This window comes from Phallusia mammillata, chromosome 3 (genome assembly GCF_965637545.1).
Source record: "Phallusia mammillata chromosome 3, kaPhaMamm4.hap1.1, whole genome shotgun sequence".
NCBI classification, from domain to species: domain Eukaryota; kingdom Metazoa; phylum Chordata; class Ascidiacea; order Phlebobranchia; family Ascidiidae; genus Phallusia; species Phallusia mammillata.
Window position 1 is genome coordinate 26,284,981 of NC_137254.1, and position 14,427 is coordinate 26,299,407.

At 37.9% G+C, this 14,427-nt stretch overlaps 4 protein-coding genes and 1 long non-coding RNA gene across 7 annotated transcripts in view; 1 reads left to right on the forward strand and 4 right to left on the reverse strand.

The window, feature by feature from the left end:
• LOC145217487 (uncharacterized) overlaps positions 1 to 14,427 on the forward strand; it is a 44,492-nt gene that overhangs the window by 267 nt on the left and 29,798 nt on the right. Inside the window, exon 2 of the long non-coding RNA XR_013857406.1 lies at positions 8,990 to 9,057. This is a non-coding gene — a long non-coding RNA (uncharacterized LOC145217487). The remainder of the gene's footprint in view (positions 1 to 8,989; positions 9,058 to 14,427) is intronic.
• On the reverse strand, positions 137 to 5,976 carry LOC145217480 (cochlin-like). Of its 3 annotated transcripts, XM_080084756.1 has the most exons (10): positions 5,821 to 5,976; positions 5,672 to 5,757; positions 5,422 to 5,517; positions 5,201 to 5,336; positions 4,955 to 5,146; positions 4,787 to 4,889; positions 4,572 to 4,723; positions 4,335 to 4,504; positions 3,353 to 4,111; positions 3,160 to 3,226 (listed from the first exon to the last, which is right to left on the reverse strand). In XM_080084756.1, exons 1-9 carry the CDS (start codon positions 5,873 to 5,875, stop codon positions 3,920 to 3,922), a joined length of 1,182 nt encoding a protein of 393 aa, XP_079940882.1. In that variant the 5' UTR covers positions 5,876 to 5,976; the 3' UTR covers positions 3,160 to 3,226; positions 3,353 to 3,919. The 3 variants fall into 3 exon arrangements, with proteins under 3 accessions (XP_079940881.1, XP_079940880.1, XP_079940882.1); XM_080084755.1 differs by lacking the exons at positions 4,335 to 4,504; positions 4,572 to 4,723; positions 4,787 to 4,889; ... (3 more) ...; positions 5,672 to 5,757; positions 5,821 to 5,976 and adding exons at positions 137 to 1,369; positions 1,854 to 2,023; positions 2,087 to 2,238; ... (2 more) ...; positions 2,720 to 2,855; positions 2,913 to 3,008 and having other exon boundaries at positions 3,141 to 3,226; positions 3,353 to 3,911; XM_080084754.1 differs by lacking the exons at positions 4,335 to 4,504; positions 4,572 to 4,723; positions 4,787 to 4,889; ... (3 more) ...; positions 5,672 to 5,757; positions 5,821 to 5,976 and adding exons at positions 137 to 1,369; positions 1,854 to 2,023; positions 2,087 to 2,238; ... (2 more) ...; positions 2,720 to 2,855; positions 2,913 to 3,008 and having other exon boundaries at positions 3,141 to 3,226; positions 3,353 to 3,911.
• LOC145217482 (uncharacterized) lies at positions 6,162 to 8,621 on the reverse strand. The gene is made up of 9 exons (XM_080084758.1): positions 8,540 to 8,621; positions 8,403 to 8,485; positions 8,212 to 8,307; positions 8,021 to 8,156; positions 7,634 to 7,822; positions 7,471 to 7,573; positions 7,258 to 7,406; positions 6,747 to 6,919; positions 6,162 to 6,584 (listed from the first exon to the last, which is right to left on the reverse strand). Exons 1-9 carry the CDS (start codon positions 8,604 to 8,606, stop codon positions 6,393 to 6,395), a joined length of 1,188 nt encoding a protein of 395 aa, XP_079940884.1. The 5' UTR covers positions 8,607 to 8,621; the 3' UTR covers positions 6,162 to 6,392.
• Positions 10,800 to 11,548, reverse strand: LOC145217486 (uncharacterized). Its single transcript, XM_080084761.1, has 4 exons — positions 11,367 to 11,548; positions 11,130 to 11,212; positions 10,981 to 11,076; positions 10,800 to 10,923 (listed from the first exon to the last, which is right to left on the reverse strand). Exons 1-4 carry the CDS (start codon positions 11,449 to 11,451, stop codon positions 10,855 to 10,857), a joined length of 333 nt encoding a protein of 110 aa, XP_079940887.1. The 5' UTR covers positions 11,452 to 11,548; the 3' UTR covers positions 10,800 to 10,854.
• Positions 11,816 to 14,128, reverse strand: LOC145218105 (uncharacterized). Its single transcript, XM_080085501.1, has 9 exons — positions 14,025 to 14,128; positions 13,875 to 13,960; positions 13,709 to 13,804; positions 13,513 to 13,648; positions 12,973 to 13,152; positions 12,660 to 12,762; positions 12,440 to 12,588; positions 12,135 to 12,307; positions 11,816 to 12,035 (listed from the first exon to the last, which is right to left on the reverse strand). Exons 1-9 carry the CDS (start codon positions 14,083 to 14,085, stop codon positions 11,844 to 11,846), a joined length of 1,176 nt encoding a protein of 391 aa, XP_079941627.1. The 5' UTR covers positions 14,086 to 14,128; the 3' UTR covers positions 11,816 to 11,843.

Genomic DNA, 14,427 nt, shown 5'->3' on the forward strand with positions numbered 1-14,427 from the left:
AAGTTATAAATTTGTAGTTCGATTTTTAATGCGTTTAGGTGCCACAAAGCGTAAGCCAAAATATTTCACTACAAATTTAAATGCGTTTACACAATTAGTGTGTTTATCATCCAAGTTCATGTCATACACACACAAATAACAATAGTAAGTCACTTTTAATAGCGTTGTATAATTCCACCATCGGTTACACACAGCTCAACAAGAACAATATCAGAAATTCCGGTTAGCGTGATGAACATTGATTAGTATTCAACAAGAAGTGATGCCGTATGCTATCTGTTATTGGTCACTGAACTATTTCTTACTCTGGACTACATGGTTTTCGACAATATTTTTTTATCATCCGTTTAAGGTTTGATTCTGCGTTAAAACGTTTTCAAAGTTGTCGCAAAAAATGAAACCATGTTTGTCCACACCTTTTGAAATGTAGCATCTCAAGCACTTAAACCATGACAACAACAGTTTGTTTTATCTCATAAAGTTTGTTTAATAATCCTAACAGATCGCATTAAATGGGCTACTAAGTTGTGCTACCTGCCACGAACGCAACTCCCCCCCAAAATCATACAAAACCCAAATAGAATTTCCATGCCTGCTTCCAATCGATTTTAGCAGAAGGTGTTGTAACCTTAGCTTACAGAACAACTTCTTTAAAACTAAATAACGACTCAAAACAAATAATATGAACGTTTTGCAAAAGTACACTTCTAATTAAACATTCACCAGTTTGTGCCTGTTGTTTATCATGCTTTGTCTTCATCAAGTTATTGCTCAGGGGCCGGTTAAACATCTAAAATCTAATACTTGCTGACCTAGCAATTTGCGCGCAGATTGTGCGAAGAAACGAGGTAACTTAATTTGTTGCCAAAAATGTCAGAAAATTTCCTGGCTAGTGTAAACAAACCGCGTTGTTTCTTTCATGCGAAATAATATACCTTGATTTACGTTTTGTATTTAAGTGTGTCGTTGGTTACTATTGGTAACAGTGGCATTTGTCTTTACTCTCAACCTTACACAATTAAATGCAAAAATGTAAGGTAAGGGCGTTAGAAAAATGAAAGGTTTCTATGTTCCACCAGCGGTTAGAAGTAATCACCCAACCAACCATAAACAAACGTTTTAGACAATTGATGGTTCCGTTTGCTGTTTCTTTGAATTTTTTGAGCAACTTCAGTTGTTAATTGTGATCGTGCATTACGTGGTCGCATGGGTTTTTGCAAAAGTATTTGTCCATCACTGTTAGGGTTTGAGTTGTAACATCTTCGATGTTCTCGTCGATGATATAGACAAGTTCTTCATCTCCCGTTAGTTCGGTCAATTTTTTTCTGTCGAACTTTACGTTGCCTGTTTGATACGCCATAATGTAAACCTGCATTGAGAAAATCAATACCGTGGTTATCCACCATATATTTATATTTTAAAGTATTGTTGTTTTGTTCTGTTTTGTAGCAATTGATAAACTCTATGAAACGCAATTAGGAGTCAGGTCAGTAGCTATTTGCAAATTCCAGCGAAAAAACTTTATGTATACGCCTACCCACCACAAACTACACATGAACCAATGCGTTAAAAATAATTTTTATTCTTGATTGCTACATAACTGACTTTTGTCAGAGTATAATTTGATACAATGGTCAATCATTTGTTCGTTGCTTGGGTGCCAGTTGGTTTATCTGAAACAAGGTTAAGTGTCTGATAACACTCAAGTCTAGTGTGCATAAATAAATATGGGTATTTTATTCCAGGGATCTGGAAGTCCGTCCGTGCAATTAATGTGCTGTGCATTCTTACTTTTTTAAGTAAATTTCTACGTGCGTCTGAAGCTGAGTTGATTTGAGCAAAATTAAACTCACTATGTAACCACGTCTTCTGGCTTCTTCTGCCGGGCCCTTTGCATCTTCGCTTGGATGTGTATTTGTTACAATTCCCAAACCTTTTGGTGCTCTGTTATCCCTCATTCCCGCTTCCGGAACAAAAAGATTATCAAGAGCATATTGAATAGCTCTTCCAGTACTTAGTTTACCTATAAAAGACCAGATTTAAAACCAGGTCTTTGGCTTACCCGTTTTACCACTGTATTCCTTACCTTCGTTTACTACAGTCATTCTTTGGCGAACCAATTCCATAAGCAGAGTGGCATTTTCGCCATACTCGTTGAACTTAACTATAGACGATTCGACTGGTTCAGCGCTGTGATATACTGTTGATACTTTTATTGCATCATTTGCAATAACTCCACTGCAGAAAAATGTTAGACAATACATACTTTTTTTTGTCAACATCAAACTACTCACTACACGACGAATTCTAGCATCTTTTGAAGTTGTTTTTCGGCATCGTCTCCAACAACATGAAAGAGTCCCAAGTCGTCAAGTAAATAGTAGGGTGGGCATGGACCTATCCAAAAACCAAAATGCTGTATAGAAGCCCCTGGAATGATCTTTTTAAAACTTGTTTTCCTTACGTGCACAGCAGGGTGGCTCGTAAGCCCAAGAGCCGTTTCCCAAACAAACGTTTGTCGAATGTCCTTTTGGCCAGACGGAATAGTCCTTTCCCGTGCATTGATATTCACAAATTGCCGATCCAGGTTTGTTGCTACCATAACATTCGATATTGCCGTGTGGTAAGACTGTGGACGATACTGGGCAATCTTGCGCCAAAACTGCCACATTAAATCAATTAGTATACGCGATTTACGTAACATAGGTTATGTCCAAACCTGGCTCAATGTTCTTGTAATGGCCTATACACGTTGGCAGACCAACATTGCACATATTTGTACCACAGCAGCACGTACAGATTGAAGTAACTTGATCTAAGTTGCATTGTCTTGAGCGTTCTGAGTATCGTTTGTTCTGGTTGTTCAATTTGATGTTTATTGGGCGTGGGTTGTACATTTTATACATTTATACCTGTAGTTGATTGTCTTTGCACGCTCTCTCATCTTTACACCCTTTCATCACTGTTATGTGTTTATCTTGACGCCTCACGACAGTTTCACATGAGAGCTACAAGTTACATTGAGTTGGGTTGAGTTAATTTGACTTAAAAGTAATTTAATATCGTCTCGTCTCGGTTTTTAGTCTTGATTAGACCTGTTTTTTATTGTAAGGCAAAAACGACATGGTCTTTCCGCTTACCTGATTGGATAGACATTGTTGTACTTGTCCATTCAAGTTACAGTCTTCAAAACCACTTGAACTGTAACATCTCATGCATTTTAGACCTACAAGCATATTATAGTTTAGACATATCATAGTTTTATTTCACTTTGCGTATTTTTAAGCATGTACGGCATTTCATATTGATCCAAACAAACGCATTGTTAATTAATTTTGTGTAGCTTACTTACTTTGGACGCATAAGAGTACTTTAAAAAGCGCCAAAATCCTAATAAAAAATCTCATTCTGCTTCTCATTAAAATTTGAAAGAGAATATTTAGGCCCTGTTGGCGACAACTAATCGGTAAAACTAAGCTGCAATCTGTCTTAACTTCTGTTTTTACCCCTCGGGGCAGTCCATAAGTGCTAATTTCAAAACGACAAACTTTTAACGTAGAAACCGCGGTTGAATGAAACATCAAAGTTCATTAGTGTTGTGCGTCACGCTTTGTCCATGTTATTGCACCTGTACTGGTGACAAATACTTTCTGGTCCCGTGTGTCTTGGTATTTAGCCTGTGTAAAAGTACGCAAAAAAACACAGATAACCTTCATGATAATGATAAAAAAAGTAGTTGGACGAAATCCCGCTAAAAATTTCGCTAGGAATACTTAACATTAACGCACTGCGCAAACAGTGCATTGGCATTTCTATCGAGCGCGTAGTTAAAGTAAAACAGGAACTCATTTTTTGGGGTTTCCAAACATAATGTTACATATTCTTCATTCGGGCCATTGTAACTACTGCTGGTTGGTTTCTATTGGTGTTCATGCATCACGTGATCGCACGGGTTGTGACAGAAGTATTTGTCCATCACATCAAGTGTTTGTGCTGTAACCGCTTCAATGTCGTCGTCAAAAATGTAGACAAGCTCTTCCGCTCCCGTGATTTGAGCCAAACGCTCTCTGTCGAACTTAGTGCTACCGGTTTGATAAGCGTTCACGTACACCTGCATAAAACGCTTGATTTTGTAGCAATGCGTTAACGTGAATGTCCAAGTTTGATGAAATTGTTTTGGTGCAAATTAAATGTGCTTAAAACTAAATTGATTTGTCATAGGGATATTGTAGCCTACAGTAAAATTGTATGAAAACTAATGCATTTTGGTCGTATTGTTTTGAAACCCGTTTTGGATGTAACTGTGTTGTATTAAAAGTGCTGAAACCACTTACAATATAACCTCGTCTTCTTGCTTCTTCTGCCGGCCCCTTGGCGTCTTCGCTTAAGTTGGTATTTGTTATAATTCCCAAAGATTTCGGTGCTCGGCCATCCCTCATTCCAGCTTCAGGGACAAACAAATTGTCCAGAGCATACTGTATAGCATTTCCAGTGCTTAATTCTCCTGTTAGTAAGGCATTAACGTGAGAAAACAGCCATTGTGATTGATGCATTGTAGGCTGTACTTTTACCTTCGTTTACCACAGACATTCTTTTTCGTACCAACTCCACAAGGAGTGTAGCATTTTCGCCATAGTCGTTGAACTGAACTATAGATGATTCGACCGGATCACCGCTGTGATACATCGTTGAAATTTTGATCGCATCGAATGCAATAACACCACTAAAAACATTTACAGTATACATTTGACAGGAGGGTCTTTTGGCGAAACGTAAATGCACTTACTACACGACAAACTCCAACATTTCTTGAAGTTGTTTTTCGGCATCGTTTCCAGTGACATGATAAATCTGCAGGTCGTCAAGCAAATAATAAGGCGGACAGGGTCCTTCGTAAAACAGAAACATGATAGAAGAGAAACCTTTATTTGTTACCTAATATTTTTGCACCTACGGGCACAACATGGTGGTTCGTATGCCCACGAACCGTTACCCAAACAAACATTTGTCAAACGTCCTTTAGGCCACACGGAATAGTCCTTTCCCATGCATTGATACTCGCACACTGCTGATCCTGGTTTATTGTTACCATAACATTCAATGTTACCGTGTGGTAAGACTGTGGATGGTTCTAGGCAATCTTGTTCTACAACTTAAAAAATTAAGTACAATGTGTAAATTTCACAAGAAGTGTCCAAACCTGGCTTGGCGTCCATGTAAAATTCAGTACATGTTGGCGGACCAACGTTGCACATATTAGTCTCACAGCAGCACGTACACAAGGAATTAATTTGATCTTTGTTGCATTGGCTTGAGTTTCCAGAGTATTTTGTGTTCTGTTTTTAATCAAAAAATTAAATCACAAATCCACAGTTTGCTACAAACAAATTTGTATGACAAAAATATTGTTAAGTGTTGTACCTGTTGCTGATTGTTTCTGCAAGCTCCTTTGTCTTTGCATCCTTTCATTACCGTCATACGATTTCCATGCCGTCTCACGACCGTTTCACATGTCAGCTACATGAAAAATGAATTAGATCTTAAATTACATTGGTTGATTTTTGCTGAATTTACACTTCTTAATGACCTAAATGCTAAAAAGCTTTCAACAAGACCAAAGGCAAACCCGGGAAGCCTGGAAAACTATATTCTGGTTGGTTTTTGAAGTTACCTGATTTGACATGCATTGCTCGATGCGTCCATTCATGTTGCAATCGTCAAAACTGCTTGAGCCGTAGCACATCATACACTTCAAACCTGTAGCATGTGTTTCGACGTTTATTTTTACACTGCACAGCAAAAACAAAATACATCACCTACCTTCGGCGTTTGTCAAGACAGTTATAAGTAATCCCAATAAAATGCATTTTGACATTTTTCTACCTGCCTAATTTAAAATGTGACTTGCGAGTCTTGCAATGTCTGCCACACACGGTCAGTAATCTTTGCCGGTGTTGATATGTTAAAGTTATGAGCCCTAGGCGATAAACATATTGGACGCTTTTGGTTTAGGCTTTACACAGACCAGCAACGCAAAAGTTAATGTAAATCGCGTGGGCTTTAAGACCTTTATGTTTTCCGGATTACCAATCAATTTTGCTAAAGTTTTTGCTTGTTGTAAATTATAACCTAGTCACGATAAGTACTCGTCTTACATCTTTATATTAGTACACAATTATCGTAAAGTGTTAACGTGCATGTTAAAAGGAAAAGACAAAAAGACACGTACAACGGCAAAAAGAGGCAACAACGCACGTCGGTATACATTGTATTCCGGCATTTTTTATGAATACTGGCAATGACATCAGCGATGCAGGAATGTGCACTGAGTATAAACAGGGTGTTCGGTAGTACGGTTTCTTTATAAAGACATGGATTGTTTTGAGTTAAGTCTACTCGTGGTCATGTAGCACGTGATCACATGGATTTCCGCAGAAATAGTTGTTAATAACAGCCACGTTCTCAGTACTTAGGTTGCTGACGTCGTTATCGAACAAAAACAAGTGTTCCTCGTTCCCAGTAATCTCAAATAACTTTTTGCGGTCAAACTTGAATCCATTGGTTTCAGATCCAACCACGAAAAGCTGAAATTGTTAAACACAAAGTAAAGCTAGTTGAGGTACTTTGGCCTTGTCGTTAACGTACCTCATGTGCAAATAAACGCGATGTTTATAAATGATAAATTAACCGGACACGGAAAGTGGCCGCAAGCAACAAATGACTGGATGCTTAAGTTTTAACGATACCTGGTAACCAAGTCTTCTTGCTTCTTCAGATGGTGTTTTCACATCATCTGCTGGATTTGCGTTGGCAATAAACACCCATATCGCTTTGGGGACTCTGCTGTCTCTTACGCCAGCTTCAGGTGCCAAAAGGTTGTCAAGTGCGTACTGAATTGCTGCTCCGGTATTTGCTGGGCCTAAAATGAACATAATATACTCGCGATGCATTGTAACGTTCCCATCTCCTAGCTGATAGTTGGACAAATTTACTTCCGATTACAAGATCGTACGGTTTAGTTCAGTGATTCTTAACCGCGGCTCTCAGGGCCGCATGCGGCTCCCAACTACTTATTTTGCGGCTCGCACCAGACCTAAGAAAACTGCCAAAGATTGCTATGTTAACTTTCAAGGTAATTATTTTAGTGATTCTATGAGGTCTCGTTTTTTGCGGCTCCTTACACACTTAAAAAACTGCCACTTGACCCCGACATTAAAAAAGGTTGAGAACCACTGGTTCAGTTATTGATAAACATACCTGGAACAACAGATATCCTCTGCAAGGCGAGTTCAAGGAAGCGATTAAAGTCTGCTCCGTATTCGTTAAATCGAACTACACTTGTTTCTATAGGTTTTGTGGCATAATATAGGGCAGCCATCTTTAGGGCATCCTCCGCAAATTTTAAGCTGAAAAGTAGTCATAAATATTAAAAGTAGAGCATTAAAATTATAGCTAATTTCACTTTATTACTCTCCAAATCTTCTCAGTAGTGTATCAAGCCTGTTTTGTTGATTTTCTCCTTTAAGATGAAACAATAAAACGTCATCTAAGAGGTAGTAAGGCGGGCATGGTCCTGTACGAAATACAAAATACAAAAAACTTTCAAAATTTCTTCCTCTTGCTTTTCTCTTACTTGCACAACATGGTAGTTCTCGAGCCCAACTTCCATTTCTTAAACAAACATTAACTTCTTGCCCCTTCGGCCACACGAAGTAATCTTGTCCAGTGCATTGATATTCACAAACTGAACCAGCTTTGTTCTCGTTGTTGCATTCAATGTTGCCGTGAGGAAAATTGTCTGGTACTTCAGGACAATCATTGACTGCGAAAACCAGGTAAAACCTTTGATGAGTACGTTTCCATTACAAACTCATTAAATTATTTTAGTCTGCCGTAACTTGTTTATTTTTTGTCGTAGTATTGGAAACAGGTCCAAAATGTACATTACTTTCATATCTCCTCCTGTATTCCGGAAAAATGACTTTTGTTATTTTTTCAGTTATCTATATCGCGCATATACCTGGTGCGCTTGATGCAAAATGGCCTGTACAAGTTGAAAATCCAACATTACAGTAATTTTTTCCGCAGCAGCAAGTACAAACTGAGTTTGGCTGATCCAAGTTACATTGAGTTGATCTGCCCGCGTATCTTGTGTTCTAAAAAATATGGAATTTCAGTGACGTTTTAAAACGCAGGTTTGCTTTTACTTGCCTGCATCTGGTTGTCTCTACACGCTCTATCATTTTTACATCCTTTCATGACTGTCATATGAACTCCATCACGCCTCACCACAGTTTCACATAATTTCTTGAGAAAATAAATTACCAGTAGTTGGTTTGCAGTTAAAACTAAAAGCAAACTTGCAATTTTTGTTTGACCAAATCGGTCTTTTATGTACACACCTGGTTTGGCATGCACGTTAGCATTCGTCCTCGGCTGTCGCAATTGTCCAAACCCGAGCCAAAACAAGACATACATTTTAACCCTGAAACCAAAGTCAATTATTTTTATTTATTTTAAGAAGATCATCATCACTTACCATGTACTGCCGTCAGCGATCCCACCAAAACGCAAATCAAGAAAATTGTTATTGCACTTATCAACATCGTTGCCTTCTAACCATTGGCAACCATTTGAAATCAAAGCCAACTTTTCAAAACCAAAGCCCTAAGGCACATATTTTACCCTAAGCCACATCGTTGCTTGTGGTGTGTAGTTTTTCTTCGGTATAATGCTACCACAGGCAAACTGTAATGCATACGTTTTTACTTTACAGTAACCGCAGCTAACTAAATCAGACACTTAGCTGTCTAAACGCAAAATAAAAGAGACTCCGGTTTTACTGTCGTTCAAACACAACAATAACGTGAAATTTATGTAAACCACAACTTTTTTAACAACGTTTATTACCAGATTGTTGTATTCAACTTATACTATAACAAGTTTTTTACTCTTTATTTCAATGTGCTAACAAGTGTAATTTTTCTAGACCTAGAAAAGGACAAGACAAGAAACGGCAGCGAAATTGTTGGACGTCAAAAACAACATAGCATACTGGTAAAAAATATTTCTATTATTTTCAGTTTAGTCGTAGTTAGTCAAACTCATATACTTTAGAAGTTTGACTAGTTTTGTAGCTTTCCAATTTTAAACTGCGTTTGGTAAGTTTTCTGGTTTGGTCACTACTTGCGAAAACAATAATTCCTAACTATACGTCAGTTTCTCGCGCATTTCTTGTATTCATTGTCAAATTTCAGTTTGTTTCTTGTTGTGAAAACTTGGCCACTAGTGGTCATGCAATACGTGATCACATGGATCTTCGCAGAAATGACTGTTGATTTCAGCCACATTTTCGGGGCCTAAGTTGCCGACGCTCTTATTGAACAGAAACAAGTGGTTCTCATTTCCAGTGACTTCTAATAACTTCTTGCGGTTGAACTCAAATCCGTCAGTATGATATCCCATGACGTATAGCTAAAAATATTGCTAGGTTAAGTTTTGTCAAGAACTTATTGCTAGGTAAAGAACTTAAATTCAATCAATTGTTTATTTTGTTCCCTAAAATATATTGCGGAGTTACACCATGACTAATATCATGGACTTGTGATTTCATTGGGGGAAAATGGTTTAGGTTTCAATTACTCTTTTTCCTACTGGATGACTTATATTGCTAAAGCATCGTTACCTGGTAACCACGTCTTCTGGCTTCTTCAGATGGTGTCTTTACATCATCTGCAGGATCCGCGTTGGCGATAAACACCCAAATCGCTTTAGGTACTCTGTCGTCTCTCATACCAGCTTCGGCTGTTAGAAGGTTATCGAGTGCGTATTGTATTGCTGCTCCAGTGTTTGCTGGACCTAAAAATAATTTACCCTTAGTTTCGAAAATTGAGAAACTGTTTTAAAACTTGCTTGGTAAAAGGTTGACTGATTGTCTTGGGTATTTTACATATTTGATATCTTAAGCAAACCTGATTCGACAGACATTCTCTGCAAAGCGAGTTCAAGGAAGCGATTAACGTCTGCCCCGTATTCGTTAAACCGAACCACACTCGATTCGATTGGTTCCGATGTATAATAAACGGTGGCTACTTTCAGGGCATCTTCTGCAAATTTAAGGCTACAAAAAATGTTAAGTTATAATCAAGAATATACATGTTACAAAAAATACTTCATACTTTCCAAATGTTTTGACAAGCTTGTTGAGTCTCGCTTGCTCGTTTCCTCCCCGAATTTGAAACAGTAGAATATCGTCTACAAGGTAGTAAGGCGGGCATGGTCCTAAACAAATGCAAGATACTTGTACTGTCTTTTGGTGGTTGCATTTTTTTTCAGAATAAGTTTTCAGAATAAACTCTATCATGTTTTAACTTTTTCTTACTTGCACAACATGGTTGTTTGTGTGCCCACGTCCCGTTTCCTAAACAAACGTTCAGTTCCTGACCCTTTGGTGACACGAAGTAATCTTGTCCTGTACATTGATATTCACAAACCGAACCAGGTTTGTTCTCGTTATTGCATTCAATGTTTCCATGGGGAAGGCTGCCTTGTACTGGAGGACAATCATTGGCTGTGAAAATAATTTAAATAGATGTTGAGATGAGTTGAAGGCTATTAAATCGGAAATAGCTTCTAATATGTACGTTAATCTTCTCTTTTAAAACCTATGTCAACTTTTGTTTGAAAACAGGCAACACGATGTTTATTATTATTACTTGCATCTGTTTTCTCACAATTACTTTATGAACCAACGCCTAACATCATACTCTTGAACCTTGATGACTTTGTTTTACCTGGTACATTCGACGTATAATGTGTTGTACATGATGGAATTCCAACATTACAATAATCCGATCAACAGCAGCAAGTGCAGACAGAGTTTAGTTCATTGGAGTTGCATTGAGTTGATCGTCCCGAATATCTCTGGCAATGACGGAAGTTTAAGGGCTACATAGCAAAGAAACCTAACTTTTCACTTACTTGCATTTGGTTGTCCCGACAAGCTCTATCATCTTTACAACCTTTCATGACTGTCATATGATCACCATTACGTCTCACAACAGTTTCACATGATTTCTAAACAATATAGTTTATCAATCAATTACCAACAAACATTCTTATTTGCTTACCTGGTTTGGCATGCACATTTGTATGTGTCCATTGGCATCGCAATCGTCCACATTTAAACCCGAACAAACCATGCATTTTAGACCTGTAAGAAAGAAAAATACACGGTTAGTTTAAAAAATAAATATTTTCACATCTTTTACCTATGTCAAACATACAAATTTGATTTCAAAACAAATTTTCAACTTTCGAAACAAAAATTCGTTAAATTTAACGAATTTGGAATCAAAATTTGTTACCAATAGGGAAAATGCATAGGGCACCGTTCCCTTGTACTCCGGTCAGTGATCTCATCAAAACACTCAGCAAAAGAATGTCATTCATCTTTTCAGATTTTAGTGTCAAATGATTGTTACTATTTAGCTTTGGCTCCTACAGGTGGTCAACTAACCACACTCTTATATGATGCCCAACGATTTGGCACGAAGCCAAGTTTATAAAAGCCCCAAGGGCATTTTTGGCTTGATCCGTAAAGCATGCGTTTCCCTTTCCTGCCGTGTTACCGCAGGCAAATTACCAGACAAACAGTTTGTGTTTAAAAAGGAGTAAATCAGGCATATCTAATTTAAATGATGGAGTGCGCATCATCACGCCCAATAAAGACACTAGATTATATTCCCTGACGGTAAATCTGACGTGAGTTGCGATATGCACTTGACTGCACTGAACATACATTTTTGTTGGCTGGTGTATTTTTATGGTGATTCACTGCAAAGCTATTGGTGATCATGCAATACGTGCACACACGGATCTCCACAAAACTGTTTGTTGACTGTAGCAATGTTTTCAGGCGTGAGGTTTTCACTATCATTGTCGAACACGAACAAATGTTTTTCATCCCCAGTGATCTCTAGTAACTTTTTACGGTCAAACTTGAATCCGTCTGTTTGATACCCGATGATATAAAGCTGAAATACATGCGGCATATGATATGTCGAGTTGTAAATTATAAAAGGTGTATGCCTCCTGTTTTAGTTTGTGTAATTTCATATCCAATGCAGCGTTACCTGGTAACCACGTCGTCTGGCTTCCTCTGATGGTGTTTTTACATCATCTGCAGGATTTGCGTTTGAAATCTGAACCCAGATTGCTTTAGGTACTCTGCTGTCTCTCATACCAGCATCGGGCGTTAGGAGGTTATCGAGTGCGTACTGAATAGCTGCTCCGGTATTTGCTGGTCCTAAAATAAACCTTGTTTACCCTAACGGTTTTGTTTAGTTAATCGTTTTGCATTATATGATGTATACCATAGGTTTGGTGTATAGGTAGGCCTAATGGTTTTGTCGCACCACAGTTTACCGAATTTACATACCTGGAACAACAAACATTCTTTCCACTGCGAGCTCAAGCAAGCGCTCGACATCTGCTCCGTATTCGTTAAACCGAATAACAGTCGATTCAACCGGTTCTGCGCTATAATATAGAGCTGCCGCCATGAGAGCATCTTCTGCAATCTTTGGGCTACAAAACAAACCGTATCAAATGAAATAAGAATAATAAAAACACATGGAACATAATTTGCCTTCGCTTACTATCTAAGTTTTTGCACAATTTGGTTGAGCTTAACTTGTTGGTTTTCACCTCCCACATGATACAGGAATACATCATCCAGTAGATAGTAAGGTGGACAAGGCCCTGCAAAAAAAGCAATTGCCAGTACTTGGCGCTTAATTTACTTTCAGAAGTAAGTGTTTATTTTGTTTGGTGAAAGAAAACATTTCATCACAGTTGGAAGGCACAATTGGTATGTAATAGCTGAACGCTCTACAGCTACACCGTACTTTATTGAATCCTATCTAAAACAAATTACCGAAGTTTAGTGTCGCTGCAACATGTTTCACTTACTTGCACAACATGGTGTTTCTCGTGCCCAACTTCCATTTCCCAAACAAACATTTACTTCTTGTCCCTTTGGCCACACGCTGTAATCTTGTCCAGTGCATTGATATACACAAACTTTGTTTGCATCATAGCATTCAACGCTGCCGTGTGGAAAGTTTGGTGTGACTTGTGGGCAGTCATTGGCTATGACAAACCATACAAACAATATGTGAAAAAATTGCCTACAATTGGCCTTAAGTCATGCCTTGACTATATGTATTTGATACAATAATAAACAAACGATACTCCATGTTCAATTTAATCTACCCCTTTCTCAAATTAATCTCCGGTTATTATTAATTTTATATTAACTTGTATAAAGGTAATGCAAACCTTTAATAATTTTATTGCTATTTATCAGCAAGAAACGTATGTGATTTACTTATTATCTAGTTTTTCTAAGGCTGTACTTATGCTATTGTTTACAAACTACACTAAACGCTTCGAAACACATGATCCATGTTGTGATGTAAAAGTCAAACATTACATAAGGATAACGTTTACCTGGTGCATTTAACGTGTAATGAGTTGTACAAGTTGGAATTCCAACATTGCAAAAATCCGCTCGACAGCAGCAAGTGCAAACAGAGTTTGGTTCATCTGAGTTACATTGAGTTGATCTTCCTGCATATCTCGTGTTCTAATTTCAAAGAAACCGACAACATTATGCCTAGAGTCGATTTTGTACAATGCTTCTTACTTGAAGCTGATTGTCTCGACATGCTCTTCTGTCCTTACAGCCTTTCACGACGCTCATATGATCACCATATCGTCTCACAACAGTTTCACACGAGCCCTAGAGAATGTGTTTGTAATTTCTTATATGCACTAGGCATTTACTTTACAAATCGAACTGATGTTGGTACCTGATTTGACATGCATTCTTCTATGTGCCCTATAGAATCACATTCATCTATGCTGCTCGATCTTTGGCATGTTATGCATTTTAAACCTTAAAGCATTTATATTTAGTATAATAATTGACATTGAAGCCTTCTAGTGTTAAAGATGTTTACCTTGTGCGTATACCAGCCAACTGCACATCAGCACAAGCTTCCAAAGATCCTTCATTATCATGATTTTTGACAGAATTGTTGAATACCTTCCCTGAACCTGCCTTAAATGTCTCTGGAAAAGATGTCTCGCCTACCCAAGGTTTCCTTATCGTTTGCATTATGTTGCCTTAGGGCTTGTCATGCATAACTTAGGACTTGTTATACAGGACTTCAAGCATTTTCGTGATATGATCGACCAAATAGGGCTGTACTCTGGTTCAATTAGTTATTTCTGTTAAGATCAGCGCAATAGGACGATTGTGTGAATTCCAGTCATAAAAACGTTGTTAATTTTTTTCATAAGAACAAGACAGATTATAGCAGCAGGCGCGTTACAACCGAATGGTTTATTGTGGTAAATTAG